Source organism: Cygnus atratus, chromosome 13, assembly GCF_013377495.2.
Source record: "Cygnus atratus isolate AKBS03 ecotype Queensland, Australia chromosome 13, CAtr_DNAZoo_HiC_assembly, whole genome shotgun sequence".
NCBI lineage: Eukaryota > Metazoa > Chordata > Aves > Anseriformes > Anatidae > Cygnus > Cygnus atratus.
This window is the reverse complement of record NC_066374.1, coordinates 2,829,735-2,851,668: the sequence shown is the minus strand read 5'-3', so window position 1 is coordinate 2,851,668 and position 21,934 is coordinate 2,829,735. Positions and strand designations below refer to the sequence as shown.

Here is a 21,934-nt window from a genome sequence, read left to right as displayed (position 1 = left end):
TAGGTATTTACTCCCAGGACAAGCTTATCAGGTACAGGTGTAAGTGTAGTTTCTGGTGACTGTTTTCAAAGCTCAAGCAAATGCTACAGGTGCACCCATTGCTACATTCCAAGAGTCGAAACCTGTTTTGTGTAGGTAAGCAGATCCGTAACACTACTTATGTAAACAATAGCAAATTAAAGAAAAGCACACCACACCAGTGTCACAGTTCAACGATGCTATATAAGAAACAGGCAGATTTTGGGTTTTCCTTTCAAACTCGTAGAAGAAATACAAATATATGAACCTCACATATTCTGTTAAGAACAAACAGTAATTAAATAGAGCAATCCTTTCTTCACTACATACAGAAATAGCAATGTATTTACAGTATTTACAATTTTCAAAGATTTTGTACTTCTTACATTGTTTTGCAGGAATTAATATTCTTCAGGTTGAAAAAACAGTTACAGTAGCTTGAGGAACCAGTCAAAATATAAACAGCTTCTGAAGTAAGTCAGGTTACTAATTCCAACTTACTGATGTAAAGACTAGAGTGCCTTAAAAGGAAACAAAACCACTCATTTCACCTAAATATCCCATTATTCATGGGACAGTGTCACAAAGTACAAAAGTTTTAGACAAATTGATATTGCTCATTTTCACAGTTTTCCAATTCAAGTAATGAAACCAAGTGAGCTGCAGTCTTAACTGCTTTGTGTATTCAGGCTGCTGCTGTCATTGCAGCAGTATTAATATCATTTACAATTTCCCCTTGTATTTTCATTTACAAGCAAGCATATTCTCACATATAACTAAATTTTGACTTTTTGCTCAGATTAAAATAGAAATATACCAGTTTGAAACAAAATCTGTTTATATTCAGGTTCACTTTGCAAGTTCCCGAGTTAAGATGGGGAGTCTTCTATCCTGCACTTGAGAAAACTATTCTTAAGCAGTCAAAAGTTCCTGTAAATTTAAAGCAAGGGAAAAAAAGAAAAACATAATCAAAGGTAACTGTAAAAAAAAAAACACATGAAAACTATAGTAAAAATCTGTAGGTGAGGAAGATGGTACTTGTGTTCAGATCTGTTCTTCTAAGTTGACAATAATCAATGAGCCTGTTCTGAATTAACAGTACTGTAGATAAAAATTGTAGGCTTCACAGTAATACAAACTTTTAGTGCCTTTTTTTTTTTTTTATTACAGTACTTCCTGAAAAGATAATAGTGATTCAAAACTTGCAGACTGAAGATAGCAAAACTTGTCCATCCTTCATAGCGGCAGAAATAACAGTTAGGGCAGACAGAAATTATGTTATTTGCCTACTCCTTACAGTATAAGACTTCAAACAAAAGTAATGTCTGAAGTCCTTCACATGCATTTGACAAGAGTTGCTGGCATAGGAGTTCTGAGTTATTCAGCATTCCCTATATACAGATCAATGTGAATTAACTATATCCAAATTACTGAGATGCTCAAGTCAAAAGGAAACCCGAAAAGATTTCATACCACTTCCACACCACTGTTAGCTTTTCAATGGACTATTTGACAGATTACACACTCACGAGCCATATTTTATACTTTCACAGAACAGAAATCATCATCAATTCATCCGAGCCTCTTACAACCAAGAGTAGTTATCTTTGAGAATTCTACATACATGTCACAGGCATCTTCTTCCAAAGAGGTAAGATGCTACTGTAAAAACAGATCTTTTCAAGCTGAAGCAGTTACATGTTTGGTCAGAACTATACATTACAAGTATTTTGCTTCCAAATAGTAGAGTTTCTGAATTACATACAAAAAGTCTGTAAGTGGCAGCAAAGCTGCATGTAAGGCATTTTAGGAATGATTCCAACACAGCTCATTGCCTTCAGCATTTCCTTAGGTTCAACTAACACGAGCAACCTCTTACATTTTCAGACTGTTTACTACTAAAGCCATGCCCATTGGGATCAACCCTGAGACATCTGTAGACCTTCCCTAATGACAGACGCAACACGAAGTGAGCGTTTCCACGCTTGCAGAATGGCTGTCCATACAGCTGGCTTCATTGTGTCGCATGAGAGAGGTCAATCCCGCAGCCAATCCTCACTAACTGGCCCAGTCCTGGAAGCGGAAACAGTCACTGGCGATCTTCCACACCGTGTTGGTAGGCGTGGCTTGCGCTGTCAGCAAGAAGTTCTGATTGAAGTAGCGCTGCTTGTTTCCATCAAATTTTACTGTCCCACATGTCACCACGAGAACTGTCGTCTGGCTTTGAGTAGCTTGCTCTTCACAAGGAGAAAAAGTATAAAGAGAACAACCCAAACAACGACTAACAGGTAAAAGAAGTAGGAAACGTGAAAGTTTTATTCATTTCTGGTTGTACTAGGTATAGGCTAACAGTTAGTTACACATCCATGAAAAATACAGTTTTGTTGCATCATTTCTATGTAGACAATACTGTATTCGCTCACCACCAGTGCTTTTTAACAGGTTTTGTATTCTCATCTCACGTTGTTCATTTCAGAGCACTAAAAACAGCCCCCGGGTTTTTGCTTAGAATAAGCTCTCAGAATTTGATATACGTATTTAGCAAGTTGCATACATTCCCCTCTCCCTCACCCCACCAGACCTCGTATCCTTTTCACGGCAGAGCAAAGCAAGCATGCTTGGCAACAGGCTTTTGTCTTATACTCCGCAAATATCCATTGGAAGTCATTTATTAACTTCTCAATTACGTAAGCATTTCTTTGGCAGTTGCTAATTAGAAATCAACGTAACTTAACATCAGTTCAAGACAGAAAGAATTCAGAGTACATACAGGTTAATGATTTGTTCCACGTTATACTGCACGTCAGTATCAGAGGCTACAGCAGAGGTCTCTTGGCTCTCAGACATTGTCAAGGACAACATAACCTAGTAAGCCAGACTTTTTACAACCCACGAAAATACATCACATCTGAATATGATCTTAACAAAAAATATCCTTGAAGTGTTTTCCCAGGCATGAGATGTAGTGTGGAGCTGCTGCACCTCTTGATTTGTGCTTTATTTATGCACAGCTTTACCTTTTAACCCTCAGTATTTTCTCTAAGCTAGACCCAAGAGAAATACTGAGCACTATTATAGCTGTAGTTCACTTTCAGTGGTTACAAAATACCTAACTAAATAAATAAATTGTAATGGAAGCTTACCATGAACAGGCTGGCAGTCCAACACATTAACCTGGAATTCGCTAGACGGCAACATTTCAAAAAATTCATTCAGTGCTTCTTGCCCGGACACTGCATTACCGTTCCAAACTAAGGTTGCTTTGTCCAAATAAAGCCTAGTCAAAACCTGAGGAGTTATGAACAGACATATTTGGAAAAAAAGCGTAAGCACAACACTCTCCACAAAAAGGTTGAGAGAATATTGTTTTGCATTACAGATTTCTTCTGTTACTTAAATAAATAAGATGCCCTCCTCAATTAGCTCCTTTTAACAATTAGTGCTCCCAATCAAGAATTAAAATAAAAACATGTTTTGCTTTACAACTTGCATAGTGACTCATGTCCAAATTTAAGTATTGATGAGATTCCTTTAACAAAGCTAGAAATACAACTGAACTACTTGATAACAAAAGGAAAGGGCTACTTTTGCAGAATAATTAATTGCTGATTTTGTGTGTGTACATACATGTCACACAGGTAGTCAGGAAAGTATAATTTCAGGTTAAAAAAAAAAGAGGAAAAAAACATTAATGGTGGAAACCTACAAGAGGACAATTACCCGCAGCAACAGCAGCGCAGCACCTCCCCAGTATTTCATAACCTGTGGGGTGACTTTCCTACCTCCCCTGCAAGCTGTTGCTATATCTGCGACTATCCACTTATGCACAGTGTGACTCAGTAGTGACACGCAAGTGCTATTTTCACAAAATCTACAGCTTTTGAAATTACAATTGTAATACAGTAACAGGTCCAAAGAGCAGTCAGTTCCCACAGGTTTTTGTGCACAAATATCCATTACATGATACAACATGAGTGTGGTCCATGAAGACTTCTGGAGTCAGACAGAGCTGTTTCCACTTTATCTTTCAGCACTCCTAAAGATTCCCAGAAACAGAAGGGAGAACTGCTAGTAACACAAGCTTAGCAAAAAAGGAAGCTAAATCCTAGCCTCAGAGGTCACGTGGTAAACCCTAAACGTAGCTGGACATGAACTGAAATATACTGAAGAACACTAAGGCACTTCCTAATCAGGCCCCCCTCACAACAATGCTGCACAGTAACAAAAAAATTACCTACAGGGCAGTCCAAGAGGCCAAGTTGAGATCTCTGTTTTAATACAACACTAACATCAACTTCCAAGTACTTTCAATTAATGCTAGTTAGAAAAGCAAGCAAAAACACCACAGGAAGTTCAAACTATTGTCAAAATATCTACATACCCTCCTTCTTTTATCCATTGTCTCATAATAAATGTTGACAAATTCTTCTGCAGCTCTACAAGCCTGATCCACATAAGTTTTGAAATCCTGGAGAGAAAAAAAACATACAAAATTACTGAAGTTAGGCAGTTTTATGCAAACTAGTCATCCACACAACTTCTCCAGATAGTTGTCAACCAAAGTCACTATCCTTTCCAACCTCACTGAAAGATGATGTTAAATAATGATGAAATTAATTCCAAACTCCTCTTCTATGTGCTGGATGTAGCAGCTTTTAGTAAGGTGCCAGTTTTAAGAACCATTTATGAATGCTGATTTATTTATTGTATTTAAAATGGAAATGCTTACATTGGAAAACGGGCTATGGCTAGCTGAACTAGTGTGAACACACAAGTATTCAGTAAAAATAGCTTTTGTTGCAATGGCTGGTCTGAAGAAAAGTTAAGGAACAAAATTTATCCACTTATTTCTGAAAATTAGCAAGAATCCCATCACGCTACCACCACAGGCTCATTTTTAATCCAATTGTATATATATGTAAAATGTAGTAACAGTTATAACTGGATATATAGGAAGGAGAGAGAAGGCCTGTGACCATGCTGACCATATTCCAGTATGAATTGCTCCAGTGTTATATCCACAGGTAAGAAGCACCACACACTTCTCACATATCTCTATTTCATTCATCCAAAGGTTATCAGCCTTTGGTGTCACGTCACTGCACTGGGATCTCATCCAGCTATTCATTCAGTTTGGTTACCTGTTTGGCCCTTGATCTCTTACAGACCGTAAACAGTGATGTCTGAACTTCCTGTCCACAGATCTATAAACTTTCAGTTGGTTTTGCTATGATAATTTTGTTTAAAATATTATCAGTCTTCTATTTCAGCATCGTATTCTTGGTATTTGCAACTCAATCACTAGTTCCCAATTTAACTATTTACATCTTCTTGGCAGTCTTTAATGAATATATACCAGACCTACCACAAATTCCTACAGCATTACCCCATGAAACACTTCTGCTCAGAGAAATTCCCATACTGTAAAATATTTAAGCGACCTATCAAATAATTCCTGCTTACTCCACAAAAAGAAATATTCCATATTACTGTTTACTATTTTTTAATATCCCACTGTAAGAACATGAGCCTGTTCTTCATCCTTCTCGCTCATCCAACAGTTTCTGAACCCACAGGCCAATTCCCAACATGACAAAGTACTCCTAAAGACACTGCACTCCAGCAAGTGCCAACAGGAACTCTTTGGAACCACGAGACAAACAGTATTCGGCTGCCCACCAGAGGAATGGTAGTCAGAGCTCGGCCTGTTGGTTATGTGGCATTAGGGGTCGGCCAGCACCCCTCTGCACACACGCACTTTGCAGCCAGCAGCCATTTAGTGCATGTTGCCATTCAGACCCCACATAGATAGAAGGGATGTGAGGGGGACCGCCAGAAAATCCGTAAAGTACTGTTAGAGAACCTGCAATCTATGGCACCTAGAAAACACACTGACGTTCAGGATGTGTTCCTTTTAAACGCAGCGCTGAGCAGCCGTTCGGAAACCCGCACGGGCCACCTGGCTGAGAACAGCCACCCGAGGGAGCCAGCCGAGGCCGGCCCTCACCTCGCTCAGGGCGCCAGCTGAACGCCCCTGCGGACGGACACTCCGCGGTGTCTCCGGGCTCCAGTCCGCCGCCCCGCAGCCCCCAGGCCCTCCCACTCCCATTCTAGTTCCCTTTTAAAGACCGCGGTGACGAGCAGCTACCCCCTCCCGCGCCCCAGGCCCCAGGCCCTTCGCCCTGAGGCCCTCAGCCCTCCCCCGCCCCAGCACCGCGGCCCGGCCGGGCACAGAGGCCGCACAGAGGCCACCAAACCTCCGGCCGAGCCCCGCAGCGCCGGCGGGGCCCAGCCGTGCCCCCGGCGGCGCCCCCGCGCCGTGCCCCGCTCTCACCAGGGCGGCGGCCATGAGGCGGCGGAGCGGAGCGGAGCGGAGCGGAGCGGAGCGGGGCCTGCGAGGCGCGCGAGCGGCGGGCGGGGCCGGACGTGCGCCGCTCCAGGGACCCGCCGCTTCCGCCCGCGCGGGAACTCGGGGGCCACGGGTTCGAGGCCCGGCCCCGCTGCGAGGCTGCGAAAGGCGCCGGGCGAGCGCCGCGGGAACTCGGTGCCTGCCCCGGCGGTGGTTTTGGGGCGCTCGTGTGTGCTCACGGGTTTATTCCTGGGGGTTTACCCAGGCTGTGGGCTTTGTGCAGGGCTCGGGAGCCGTGAAGGGTGTGCCACCTCGCTCTGCGGAGGCCTAAGGGCACGCTGCTCGGCTTCCTAGCAATTCCCAGCACCTCATTCGCTTTTGTGACTCCTGCTGAACACGGCGCACGACCCCAGGATTTCCTCCAGAGCCCTAATGGTCACCTCTGAACCCCCGGTTTTATACGTGAGGCTGGCACCAGGAAACGTGACTGCACTGCTTTACGCTCACCTGCAGGAACTGACCCCCGGGGAAGGATCTCCCTGCCCAGAGCGGTTTGGAGCACACCACGTATTTAAAGTAGGCCAGGGGTGCCAACACTGAGCTGACCTCAATGCTGTTTGTAAAGGTTTTTGGAGAAAATACTAGTCATGTGTGAAGGTGGCTGACTGGAAATCCTCAGCGAGTCCAAGCGCCTTGGCTTCCACTGCAGTTTTCTCAAAATAAAGGTCTAACCAGGGCTGTACTTTGCACCATTACTCTTCCTCAGCTCTTTCTCAGGCCCAAGTGAAGCTATTAGTCATAATTTCATTCATGTGTGTGTTCTCCTCTATAGCTACAAGCACTATCCTCAGCATAGCATCCCTAATTAACAAGGTAATGCGAGAGAAGACACTAAGCCAAAATATTGCACAGCTGCTCCCCCAGCAGTGCCCTCAGCCATCGGTGCACACAAAGAGAGCAGCCCGCTCACTGCAGATCTGCTTTACCTCTGAATCTGCCTTCAGCACGCTCAAGCCTCAGAAACACAAAGGCATCCAGAGTGCAGCAGTGAAAAAGAAACAAGAACTTGCATCTGCAGTTCTGCTTTTCAGTACTAGCAAAACCAAACACTTTAAGCTAATAATTAATTTGTAGATTTGAGTTGTTTCATTCTCTAAGAACCCAACCCTCTCTGTATTTTTTCATCTATTTGTTGTCATGTTCTGCTCTCCGTGTTCTTCCTTAAAAACACTTTACAGTGAGGAGGAAATGCTACAGGCACAGAACATCTAGCGTATTACTGCTCGATGCCACAGTGCCGATACACTAATACCTGTGTTCTCAATATAGCCACAGGTACAAAGCACCCAGCTCCACGGGACTCCACAGTATTGCCTTTCTGTTCCGCACAGTTTGACTCTACACATGATGCAGTGTAACTGTGGGATGCTAACGCAAGGCATCTCCTGCTCTGTCCTCCGACACGAGAGCACTCCCAGCCAGCTCCCTAGTGCCAGCTCTGCAGGCACCTGTTACACCTGTTTAAGGGCACAGCAGAGCACATTTGCTACAGCAGCTGTTTTAAAGAAGAGTTCAAGGGCAGAGCAATTCAGAGTTGCTTGCTTTAAAACCTGAAGGTGATAAACAGAGGTATGTATACATTAGCATCAGGGAATTTTATACTTGCTCTTTGTGATTCCTCACTTGTAAACTTAAAATTCACAACTTCTTAACTAAGTGTAAGAGGCTGTGTTTCCTTCACACAGATTCCACTTAACAGCTGCTATTTTCTTCTTAGATCTGCAGGGAGTGTTTTCACATGAACTTTTTCTGTGGCAGTGCCAACTTAAGCAGTCCCTTTGTTTTACTGGCATACCTGTTTACGGTATGGCTCAGGACACTTGGCCATTATTTCTCCTGTGTGATTTTTCGGGCAGATCCATTCACCACTCGAGTTCAGTGTGTGACTCAAGACACAGAGGGTGGAAGAAGAACAGTAACAGCAAACGTTGAAAGAAAAGCATGGGATGGATCTACTTCAGCCAATCTAAGCCTCAGTTGTGGTCAAGATTTTCTCTAACTGTCACTGGAACAGCTGCAAACAAGTCAAGAAACACTTTGTACAAAAAATTTGTATAGGAAGTGTTTTTTGGTTTTCTTTTTTCATAAATCTATGTTTGTACTATATATGTATATTAGTTTGTTTAAGATGCTAGTTTAAAAACATCTATTCTTCATGAGTTTAGGACCAAACTACACTCTTTTTGCCCAGTTACATTCAAGTGGCATGGAGATTATATGTATATAATGCCATCTGACCACCAAAAAAGAGTTGTTTTCTACAAATGGGTTTATTAAACATGTTTTTCTCTGGATTATTATATGCCTTTGTTGTTACCTGCTCTTTGCCCTCAAGTATTTAAACCTGATTGTTCTGAGAAGTGCCTGCAATTATTTCAAAGATTCGGACAGGTTATGTAACAACATGCATATATATTGCTGTATCATGCCAAACTCCCAAAATAAGATAATTCAATGTATTGTGTTTGGCAAAACACTGAGACATAAACACGCCTATTAAAATCACAAGGAAGCAACGTCATTCAGCATGCAGTATGTTTCTGACAGAACTATACAGCACGCAATAGAATGGAAGTTTCTGCATAACTTTCCTGAAGATTCCTGTTTCAGAGACTGTACCAACAGTGAAACAGACCTAAGTCCTACAGAGATCACAAAGAGAGACTGTATCTCAAATGGCTTACAGTCACGGCTAATGCAGCAAGCAGCTGCACCAAACATGTGGCTGGTAGGTAAAAAGAGGATGTAAAGCTGATGCAAGCATGCTTTTGCAAAGACCGGTCATGTATACAGCAGAACCCGCTCCCATGTAGCAACTATGCTATGAACGTTGGACCCTGTCATTGGTAGTAATAAAAACAAACTTCCCTAACAACATTTCTAGTATGAAATGAAGTGCCAAGCAGACACTGTGTCAGTTGCATTTTGACAGCATAGTCAGCAACGTCTGACTAGTTCCTATGAGCAGTTAAAGTAGCTTATGAGAGCAGGAACTGAACAGCAGCCTCAGTATTTTAAATCAAGCCAAGGTTACAAGCAAAACCATTTTAGTTGCTTGAGTTTAATGTCTTACAATGACTGGCCCTTGGGCAAGAAAAGAGAAACTAACCCAGCAGTGTTATGGTGTTGACAAAGTGCACGTGGCTAATCAGCCAATTAGTTGACTCCCTTATTTAGGACTGTCTGGTGGAGATGGTATTATTCACATTGGTCTGTTTGAAAACAGCCTACAGAGAAGCACAGGAGAATGGCATTCCTTCCTTCTGCTTCTAAAATAACAGTTGTCTGCTTATTGTGAAGACTGAAAAGCAGTTCAAGTACAGAATAGCCTGGAGCACAACAGGACTTAAATGGCACTATTGTGGCCCTCCATTATAATTAATTTGGTGATCCTTTTCATGCTTCTTGTAACATTAATGTTAGTGTTGTGAAGCAGCACTGACCTTGTCCTGGGAGAATTAGTCTGGACCTCAGATGGCCTCTCTGCAGTGCCTTGCAGCAATATGAAATAATTCCTCAATATTTTTATGCAGAAAAAGAAAGTGAGTTTGGGTTCTTCAGCATCTTCCAGAGTTGTGAAAATATTCAGGAGGTCTTACATGCTATGCTACAAGTAGTTAATGATAATGACGTGCTCTATATGTTAATTTGTGAATGCAATTTCATTTACTGGCAAATAACCAGGTGGAAATCGCAGACATTATTTACTTACTTGTTAGCAAGTTGCGCTTACTTTCACAGATAGCATGGCCAAACATGCCTTATATTGTGTCTGGAAGACTGGATGTAAAAATGGGTCAATGTATAAGCACTTTGTCCTTGATTTCCTACATATTTTAGATCTCTTCATGCTTCTGCTATGTGTATCTTTTTTTTTTTTCTTCCATGTGGGAGTGACTTTTCCCCAGACTGCTGTGCCGGCCGGGAGCCGGCAGGGGGGAGAATGCACCAAGATCCAGCGCTCCCATAGCAGGGACTGAGCCAGGCAATTGCAAAACAGAAACTTGCTGGTTTCCTGGAGCAAGTTGAGTCGTAAGGCCGGCCAGTTAAATTTGCATAATGCAGTATACAATAGGGAAAGACCTGAAGAGACTCAAGAGACCTGCAATTACTTACTAAAGATGATGTGCAGCTGACTGTGAAGAAATCATATACTGCAGGTGATGAACAGTGGGAATGGAAAGATGCATCTGTGACAGGACTGCTGGGGAGAGGACTGAGAGTTTGGGTCAGGGCATGTGAGGCTGTGCCCTTTAGTAGACTGAATCACATCCAGGAGTGTCAGCTGTATACTAATTTGTCAGTGCTGTGTAGGAGCTTTATCACTAAGAAACAACATATCCTGCTGAATTAACAACTGCTCAATGATGATTGCTTAATACAAAAGTTCAAACATCTTCCCATTTTAAATCTCAAGTCTGTCATTGTGTCACTACATCACCTTGCTACCTGTTTACCTCAAATTAATAAAAATACTTCATAATACCTCTCTCATATAAAGACGACCTATCATCAATTTCCAAACAAAAAAGCAAGGCATTGAAATTATACATGACTTGTTCAAGGTCACGAAGGGAGACAACTACAGAACTGAAAACTGCAATTCCAATCTTTTACACTCACCATGTAAACATCTTCACTCCATTCTGAGATATTGGTGTAAAATTAAAAAGAATCAATCCCATCTGTTATCTTCATTCTGTATTTCATGTTTATTTTCTTCACATTAGACACAATTTAGACAATGTGTCTAAAAAGTACAGTGTCATGTTCCTTTTCTATGGATTGGATGTGTATGTAATGACTACTGTAAATGCTAGTGGAGCAAAGGAATTGTATTTGTGTTATTACAGAGACTGTGAACAACCTGGATAAAACAACAGAAACGTGACAAATACGTGTAAAATCATTACCTCTTTGTTTACTCATATGCATCTGTGAAACCTGGAAGAGTAACAGGCTTGGCACAAGCCTCCCTGCTGGCAGGCTGTGCAAAGTTCTCTATTTTTCAAACACATTAAATTAGGAATATGAGAAAAAGATTTTTTAAACTCTCATTTATCAATGGCTGCTCCATCAAACGAAGTAATGTGTAAAGAATAAAATCAGAAATAGTAGAAACCAGGGTAGCTAGTGAGTTCATAAACCTTTCTGCCAGTTCAAGATTTGTGTCTACAGATTATATTTTTTTCATTCAACTACTTTACACAGTGCAATCATTATATTTTGTTCTGGCAACAGTTCATCAGAAGAATACTTCTCAAGCAGGATTCACTGCAGATTTTCTAGTGCAAGTTAGGGAGGTAGATAATTTAAAGATTCTCTATGCCTGTTGCCTGCCTGCCTTAGCACCAGTCACAACTCAGTGAAGTAATGTGTCAAATGGAAGATGTGCTAAAAGCATGGGTGCAGAATTCATTCTCAGCTACTTCTAAGGATGACACAGAATTCTGAATATCCCTTTAGAGTAATGACTTGTTGGGACCATCTAAATGGGGAAAACCAGAAATTTTTTCCTTAATGTGAAGCAGTATGCAAGACCTAGTTCAAAATATTACTGTGAAAGAGGTAATTCGGTAGCTCACAACAGTGGCCAAAATATATTCAGGTCTAAGCTTCCTGCAAAAACAGAGACTAAAAAACAGAAATCCACCACCACAGTATTGAAAAAGTAAGAGCAGCAGGAAGAAATGTAAAATGTTTGCAGGTGGTATGGAAACTCCTTAAAGACATATTAGAAATCCGAGATACTCAGAATAAATTCATGCCACTTAATGAAATACTTCTAAAAAGATCATTGAGGTCGAGATCACTTAATAACAAGCTAACATAAAGAATTAGAAGTACAAAGACATCCTCCAAAAACTGAAGTTGTTTCCAAATGGAGAAAATAGGGGGGAAAAACATAAAGTTTGGCTGGTAAGATTTAAAAAGGAAGTAAGGCAAATCAAAGTAGTTCTCAGAAACATTTTACTAAGGCACTATGAATGAAATCCTTTTTCAAACATATCAAAAGGAACAAGCCCTGCCAGAAAATCTGCAAGGCCAACAAGTGAACAGTACACACCAAAAGAAGACAAGGCTGTAGTAGAAAGCTAAACAAACTCTTCATATCTTCAGGAGTTTACAAAGTCTCTTATATTAGAGCCTTTCTTAAAAGGGAATGAAATGAAGGATCTGTCATAAAGTGAAATGTCAGTACAAAAGGTTTTAGAACAAATCCATAAAACAAATAGTAACTAATAACAAGTTGTATGCCAAGTTATGTGTTCCTAAAGGACATGCTAACCATGGCATGTAATCTCTAATTTACAACAGGTTCTGTCCTCCAGGAATGGAAAGTGCCAAATTTGAGGCCAATTTTCTAAAAAAGCTCCAAGATGTATCTGGGGAACAATGAAGCAGTCTGATGTTTGCCCTTTGCAAATTGGTAGAAACTATAATAAAGAACAGAACTGGTAGATACTTTGATAAATGTGACATATTAGGGCAGACTCAACACAGCTTTTTACGGAGAAGCTTCACAAATCTATTAGTTCTTCAAAAGAGTCGAGAATCATGTGGGGATAAAGAGCCTTGCTAATGAACAATTCCTTCTTCCACTAAGTGATTTCCTTAAACTTTGAGATTTTGCTAACTCATGATTGTAGATTTATCGTACTTTGAAGTAGCTGAATAGCTTTTATATGAAATATTTTATTTAAATGTACAACTCCAAGTACCAATCCAAATTATGTCAGTGGAATAATAAGACTCTCTGCTTACCATCTCTCACTTCTTTATCCAACACAGACATTAGATATAGTTGTAGTATTTTTATGGCATTTTTGCTGATTATGCAAAATTAGACTTCCAGAACACTCACCTAAGCCTGACTCCCTGAAGATATATTTTCTTAACTTAGAAAGCATCATTTGCAAAGGACACATAAGAGTCTATCTGAAACATATCAAAGATTTTCTGCAGGACTCCTCCTTTAGGCACTTTCCCTTGAGCAAGCCTTTAATTTGTTTTTTTAAGTCTTACAGTAGTATGAGCAGAAGTGATTTCCACTTTGTGTTGAATAAATCATAGCCATTCTGTATATTGTCCAAATATATTCCCTAAATATGCATTTGAATGTAGATCAAGTAACAACCAAGTCTAACTCATAGTTTCTCTTCAAAAGCCCAGCTATTCCTACCAGTTTCTCAGCCTTTACCTCCAGCACCTCAAGCCAACTTGCCCATGCTCCCCAGGCTTTTCTATTCTGGAAAGAATGTACAAGGTACAAATGCCAGAATGACGCAGCAGCAATGACACTGAACTCGCATGCAGAGTTCAAGCAGTTTACATCAAGATGACTCACCAAAATACCTTTACATCTGAAGATGGTTCCTAGAATATGCTCCACTACACCCACTTACCATATGGAAGGGAAATTTTGAGTTAGTTTAGATCTTACAGACCAAAGCAGAGGCAAAAAGTGTAACTGTTGAAATAGCTGGGATCAGCAATTACAATTGTGAGATGCACTAGATATATGGGGTGGTTTTCAGTCTGTAACCAGTAATACTAACCTTTAAAATTATTTTTTGTTGGAAAGCTTCCTAAAAAGTTGATAGTAAGAGCAATGAATTGAAACTGTCATCACAAATAAATGGCAAATAGGATGACATGCATATCAATGTATATTGATAATACCTGTATGGAGATAGGAAATCGCTTTTAGGGGTGACTGCTTTATAAATTTGGTCAAATTTACTCAAAATATCATAACTAAAGATAAGTAAAAATGCAGTAAGATTTCAAAAATGTATTCAGCGATCTGTGTTATACCAGTTGTTGTTTTTTTCATCAGTTGGTACTCTGTTAATTAAAATTAATAAATAGCAAAGCTCTGGATGATTTCAGAATCGCTGAAAAAATGTATAATTTGTATTGAAAATTATTTTGATACTGGGTGAATAATGATCACAGGATGAATGCAGAATTCGGTCTTCAACAAGAAAAAGAATTCTCATTTTTCCCATAATATTCTCACATGACAAGTATGTACACTTGTATTATCATCTATACAAAAATGAAGCCAGGCTACATAATGCTAGGCTACTTTTCAAACTAACCTTGTACTGTGTCAAAGAAAACTGTGAGTTTTCTGTAATGACTTCTGTAACAGGCTAAAATGAGGTCAATAGGTCCTAATTACCCTTGGTAAAATGAACAGTCCTTAGTTTTGCCAATACTCCCAGATTAATGTGTTTGTGATTTTCATGGGTTTATAATTTATTCACCCTTAAGATTACATAATTAACACTGACAAAGTTTGAAATAGCATATACTCTATTAAAAAAGCCTACAAGCTACTATGTTTTTTAATTTCTTGACTTCAAGAATATGTCTGGCATTACTTAAATCATAAACTCGCTTGAACTCTGCAGGTTCAAAATCTCACTGCAACATTGTACATAACACTGAAGGGCAAATTCAGGAGGAAGCTGAAGGCAATGTTCTTGTAAATTACAATAGCTACTCTACTGAAATAAAAAAAAACAACCAGAGACCGAAGAAATGATCCATGGCTATGTCAGTGATTAAAATTAAACTGGTAGGTTCACTCTCATTATTAGGTTTATCAGCCAGCACTGATTGAATGCCACACACAGCATCCTTGTTAACAACGTCCAATTACAGTTCAGAGATTTAGCAGGTACAGTGATGTTTACCAGAAGGATTCCCTCAAGGTCAATGATTCATACAGCGCTTCAGCCCTCAAGTTGGTAAAGCAGTATGTTTAAAGGCTATACGCTATTCTGTATGACCTTGAATCTTTCTGTATAGTGAATGGTTCTTGTGAAACGTGGTTCTCTAAACTTTTGTGAAGCTTATCAAAATGCAGAGGTAATGTTAGCCACATGTAGAGAAGTTCAAGGAACTATCTCCTAAAATAAGAGAAGCAACTGACGTTAGTCAAATCCAGACAGGTTCTGATGAATGTGATGCCTATGAAGTCAGACCATGACTCAGTGTTCAAGGGTTTTGCCTGAGCAAGGGCTGAATGAGATCTCAATTCAATCCACTGATTTCAATGGGAACTGGGTGTAGGTCTCATGTGTTCAGCACATTCACTCTTTGACTTATATGCTGGATAAGATAGACTTGCTAAAATACTGCTAAAGCTGGATTTTGGATTTATTAAAACACAGTGGACTTACGAAGGTCTGGTTTGTTCAGTTCATTCTCAGCAAAAAAAGGCATATTACTCTGGATAGACCCAGGCAGAACCTGTGTTTGTTACAATCCCATGGGGACTGTGGACTATGCACTGCTCCACCTCAAATTCCTGTCATACCAGAACTGGTGGAATGCAATGACTCTTATCCTGATAAACACCCCTCTTATTTTTTAAAGAAAAACAGGTCTTGTTATATATTGGACTGTTCCACAGACCCACTGGGATATAGTGAGATCAAGGTACAAATACCTATTCTAATTTAATCCATGTCAAAGCACTCCCAAGTGGGATAAATTTTCAGAACAGGTCAGTTCAAAGTGTCATCACAGCTGCTAGTTAAAGAAATTTTAAAATCCAATCAATTTCCTTAGGTAATGAAATGGTATATGAGCTCTTATGAAGACATGGCAATGCGTAAGTAAAACCTGGGTAAACATACTTGTATTAAAATGGACTCCGCGATGGCTCAATGTAGCAAGCTGATAACTGAAGTGGGTATATGTACACAGAGGCATATTTATATACTAGAGGGAAGGCGCCTATAGCCTTACCTTTTAGGCTTGCCAGGCAGTTCTCTTTGCACTTGTCCTTTTATCTCAAAATTCTGATCAGGGCTTCAGCAGTATATTGTGCCACTTTGCAGTCTAGCATCAGCTCAGTTGTGCCCTGTATACACAAAACAACATTGCAAGTAGCTGTTATCAAGATATCTGAATCACACAAAGTGTTGCAACATACACATCAGCTGACAAGAGGACTTTACAAGCATCACTTGTAGCACATGACCATAGTTTACTTTAACTTGTGTGCAGCTGAACCAGCACAATCCATAATTGTTTCTCATCAGGGGCTGCAAGCGATAAGTTATTTTTCTTATCTCTGTCTAGCATTCCTCAATTTTTACTAAAGCCTAGGAAGAAGTGAGGCATTCTTGTATCCAGTTCTCCCTTTAAATAAATTGCCTGTACATAGCCAGATTGTGTTTTGAAGAAAAATTCTGTATATAAAATACTGGGAATCATCTCCAGTTTTGGAGAACTGGTAAAATGAGCCCAATTCTAGACCTCACCCTAGGATATTTTCAACAGGCTCAGAGACAGAACAAGAACAATTTCAAATGGCAGTAGCATTCTTGTTCCCCAAACTTATGAAAAACTGGAAGGAAAAATCTGAGCTACAAACAACTTCTAAACCTGCTCTAAATTGCACTACAAGTCCATTGGTATCTGAGAAAAAAGGTGATGTGAGATGGCTGGCCATCTCTCTCCCCTCCTTCTGTCCAGGGTGGAATGTCAGATATTTATCCCTTTCATGTGTGTTTATAAATCCTAAAAAGCATGAGTACGTATCTTCTTATCCCAAATGAATGAGTTTACTCATAAATCACAGTACCCCCAATTTGGTCATTGTTGCTGCACTGTTGGAAACTTTGGTTTTATAGTTATTATTCTTAAGAAACTCTACCGCTGGTAAACAAGGAAGTTTAAGAAATTCATCCAAAAAGATTAATCTTCTTCAAACAGAAATCAATCAATCAATCAAACAAAAACCACATGTATTAGTTTTATGCTCTCTATATGAATTTTTAAATCCAAACTAGAGGGATTTTTTTGAGCCAATATAATTTTTGGAGGCAACAGGAAGGCTTTTGACATTAGAATGAACCGAAGGAAAGAGCTAATGCAAACATTAGATTTAGGTTATCTTAATAGATGCGCAGAGACTTTTTTATATGTGCTTTGCACAACACTGTAATGTTTTTATGGCTTTAACTACATTTATCTCTGCTTTTAATTTACTTTCCTTTTGAGGTTCACAGGAGTGCTATGGTAGATAAAGGCTATACAAATAAAAATAATTAGCATAATCAGAATTGTTTCTGATAAACACTTCCATGTTGTTTGTAGAGGGGGAAAATATTGTACGTTGCTAGAAAGAACTGAAGATCAAAGCATATAATCCAAAAGCAAATAAATACACATTACATGTTACATCTTTCATCATGTTTTACTGCTAGTATCTGATCTATCACTGGAAATGGCCTAAAATGCAAAGACTGTGCAATTTGGATCTAGAGCTTTTGTTCAAGCCAGCTCTACAAACCTTTCAAACGATCCCCTTCTTCTTGGTAATTCTGTTGCGTTTCTTCTAAAGGCTGAGAAGTAAACTACAGAAGTGTTTTGTGTTTGTTTCACTCCTTGATTTGTTCCTGGCAAAGTTAGCCTGTTTTAAGTAGTTCCTGCAGGTACAAATAGCATGCATAACAGGAGCCGGAAAATGTTCCTTTTCCACTGGTAATTTCAATAAAATCAGCATTTTTAAAAATTAGAATCAAAACCAAGAAACCAGCAAGATTTTGTTTGTAAACAAATTTTCATCTCTTCTGGGTCAAAACCAATTTTTTGGTTTTAAAAGTTTTTTTTAAAAGTTTTATGGACAATTTTTGAATCAGCTATAGATGAAGCATTAACCACTCTACATTATAGATTTAATAAAACTACAGAGCAAAGTTCACCCAGATGAGAAAGGCCTGAAGGGCTAGAATTATGATTTATATTTTGTCTGAAATAGTTCAGGTCAGCCTGTAGCATATTTGGAGCTAAATTTACATTTGGCTCACACTTAAATGCTGGGCATCAGTAGGTAGGCCACAACAATTCACTGGTTAATGGGATAACTTAACAACAATCAAATGCTAAGTAACATTTCTCCAGGCCAAATGTACCTGTGCCCATTTAAGGAATCATTTTGAAGTAAAGAATCATTTACTTCCAGCTGGATGTAAACAGTTTTGTCAGTTACTTTTTTTTTATTTCTTAAATGGAAGAGTTGAGAGAATCCTTTATGATTATGAAAGGAGTACATGCCTTCAGATTTTTATGAAAATGTTTTACTTTTATTCCCTGAATAGTGTAAAATATTTAGGACTGTCTGAGCATCTGAGCTATGGTTCCATGGTCAGTTGACCTGGCACAACAGCTCTGCAGTGATCAAAAATGCATACCTTCCTCTCTGCATTGCCCTGCTCTCTGGGTTATCTGCTCCCTCTGTTGTTCTTACTATCAAGTTCATCTTACACAGAGCTAATTTAATTAACTAAAACTGTGAAGGACTCCACCTTTTCTTACTGTCCATATACTTGGCAAACTAAAATAGATCACAGAGCTGTCTCACAAGTGACAGAGTTGGCAAATAACAGTAAGTGGCTGGAGTATATGGCTAGGATGAGAAGGGGAGGGAGGGAAGGTGGGTGAGAAGAGCACCAATGTGCTGTTACATCATCTCATTCCACTTTGTGAAATGATACCTTGTGGCTGAATTTGACACACATGCAACCCACAGCCAAAAAAGTATGGTCCCATTTTTTCCCCTTGCTATCTCAGTTGTGAATTCCCATCACTTCCTTTGTGCCCACATTTATGCAGATATTTGCTGAGACTGATCACAGAAGTGATCTGACTGCAAATCATTCTGTTGAGTTGATTCTTGTGTCATTTCCTCATCTATATTGGCACAAGAAAGGTGATGGAAGCATACACTTAGGGCAGGATTGCCCCTTCTGGTAGTAGCAGGCACTTAGGTCAGCTTACAGCAGCTGTGGAAGCACATCCAGCATGTCAAAAGTGAACAAATAAATAAAACTGAATGTGGATGTTTACAAACAAGCTGGGAAAACTGAACATCAAACAGGCAGTAGAAATGGTAGCAGTATTGCAGTGGTTTTTTTTAAACATACGTTTAGTTTGTGTAGTGGAAGCTCTTCTAGTAAACAGGTGAGGGTATTTTCAATATCTACACATGTATGAAATCTATTTTGACAGTGTATCTCAATGCCTGGAAGCCAAATTCTGTCCAGATTTATACCTGAGAAACCATATCCTTTTAATAGGAGAGCATCTACATAATGAAAGCATGCTCATTAGCATACTGTAGGCCATGATGCTTGTCGGTAGATCTTCTGCCAAGGCAAATCCCTCTGTTATTACGCAGTAACCCACACTGAGAACATGTATAACCTCACAAGTCTAGGGTGGTCTCTCCTAAATGCTGAACACAGTGATCTGATAACTTCAACCTGACATCAGACTAAAGAGGAATTATTTAGTTAAGCCATTGAAGTTGGAATGTGGTAGATTTCATTACTGTGAGGAAAAAATGAAGCCCACTGTTTTCACTTTAGGAATGTGGATAGCAAGGATTACTTATGTAAGGTGCCTCATCTACAAAATCAAGTTTATATAAAGATCTTTCATCCTTTAGCTTCATGTACTTCAGTGCCCTCCAACATGGGCAGAGTGTAACTTTAACATAGATTAATTAAGTTCTTACTGCAAGTATAAACAACTGAATTGTTTTAGGAATATAAAATGGAATCTGTTTTATCCTTCTTCATTACATGGATTATAACACATCGGATTGGAAAACAGTCAAATTGCATTGGCAAAGCCAGTACATCTATTTTTATCTATTGAGTTACTTGTTAAAATACACAGGAAAAAATGTATTGGACTTTGCAACTCGCTTCTCTTATCCTAATATCTTGCTAACTTGCATTCTATAAGCTTCATCTATATATCTTTCCTTTATAGTTCAATAATCAGTGGAGCATATTAATTCTATACAAGGGCTTCACCTTTTTCTTTAATTCCTAGTAGTCTATTTCTAGTAGTCTATTTCTGTGGTCCTTTGCATAGGCAGAGTAAAGTAGAGCGAAAGCTCAAAGAGAAACGAACTGCATGAATGCCTGAAGCCACCTAATGAACTGCAACAGAGTAATCACAACCACAAGAAAGAACCCAAGTGACATACAACCCAAGATAAGCATTACCAACGTAAATCATTGACTCATATGCCTCTTGCTTCACAAATATTTCCTGTATTGGAAGAAAGGTAGTTGGAAAGCAACCTGATGCACTGGAACATTTAGGCAAGAGATATAAAAACACAGACCACAGAAAGGAGAAACAGAAATCGCTTGTCACCTCTTCTTCTGATCATATTTTCTATGCTTAGATAATATTGATTGTTCCTGACAGCTATAAAGATCAGCAGATGGTGGGAGACAGTTATTATTCTGCAGAAATGGTCCCTTATTTTGCAGTTCATAATCAACATTTTGCAGTGTACTTTCTAGAAGGGGGTTGCTTCAAAGAAAGCTTTTTCACATTATTCTCTCTTCCAGGATGCTTTACAAATAAAAGCAAAACTGCTAGGAATATTCAGTGGGAGTAACTGATAAAATGCTTCCTCTTTTTCCCTTGGATGTTTGAGAAGGTGAAGTGTTAGAAATATTTTCTTTCATTTTAATGAGGCAACAGATGTTATTTGATAAACGAGCTTACCGTCTACTCAGTGTTGACTGAAACCCAGACTAGGTTTTGAATTTGTACTAAAACCTGGAACCAAAAGAAACTATTTCGACCTGAGTGCCACATGCATGTGCAAAGCAAGACACCACTATAAATACAGGGTTTTTTTGCATGACAGTGCAGTATTCTATTCTAACAGTAAACTCCAAGGACAGAGCTACCGAGAGTTCCATAAAACACCTGTAGTCCAGTAGTCAGCTGCTAAAACAATGGCAAAACTCCCAGTAACTCTAATGGAAGCCAGATATGGCATAAATATCAAACGAGGGAATAAATAAAGTTTCTTCCAAATGTAACTTTAATCACTACCTCAGTTAGAGAACCTCATTGCTCAAGCCACAGTTTTAGCAGATGTTTTGGCAAAAGGTCAAGCAATTCCATCAGCTCTTTGAAGACAAATATTAGATAGAGACAGTGTCTGAAATAATTTCCCCAAGCACCACTCAATTAACCTACTTGGCTAAAAGGTGATGCAAAAATCAATATTTTGTAATAGAAGCTTGTGTTTCAGATGAAACTAGTCAATAGGCATCAGAACAATCTCAAATTAAAGACCAATATAGACAAAGTTAAAATATCAGGCTGTTTCAGTACCAAATGTGTTGTAACTTAAAATAGGTCTATTATTTCATACAGGATATTCCCCCAGTTACTATTTCAATATGTCACTTCTTTTATTAAATTAACTATGACTTTTCTAAAACAAAAATAAAAATAATTACTGGCATTTTGGGAGAACTCACAAAACAGGTGAGAGATCCCCCTGTTGGTCCTGCAACAGCTGTTAACTGGAACTGTGCATTTGGTTTCCTCTGAGTATATCAGTTTGAATAGACCTGAATATTTGGAATTTTTCTGTTTGTTTTTCACGAGCAGCTTCTCTTCCCCTATTCCTTGTAGCCATGTACATACATAATCAGATGG

General features: G+C 39.3%; 1 protein-coding gene across 2 annotated transcripts; it reads right to left on the bottom strand.

Annotated features, from left to right (window-relative positions):
* Window positions 1–202: 202 nt before the first annotated feature.
* NXT2 (nuclear transport factor 2 like export factor 2) lies at window positions 203–16,307 on the bottom strand. Of its 2 annotated transcripts, none has more exons than XM_035541180.2 (4): window positions 16,193–16,307; window positions 4,400–4,486; window positions 3,162–3,306; window positions 203–2,255 (listed from the first exon to the last, which is right to left on the bottom strand). In XM_035541180.2, the coding sequence occupies exons 2-4, from the start codon at window positions 4,415–4,417 to the stop codon at window positions 2,077–2,079; spliced, it is 342 nt and encodes a 113-aa protein (XP_035397073.1). In that variant the 5' UTR covers window positions 4,418–4,486; window positions 16,193–16,307; the 3' UTR covers window positions 203–2,076. The 2 variants fall into 2 exon arrangements, with proteins under 2 accessions (XP_035397073.1, XP_035397072.1); XM_035541179.2 differs by lacking the exon at window positions 16,193–16,307 and adding an exon at window positions 6,353–6,471.
* Window positions 16,308–21,934: the final 5,627 nt, after the last annotated feature.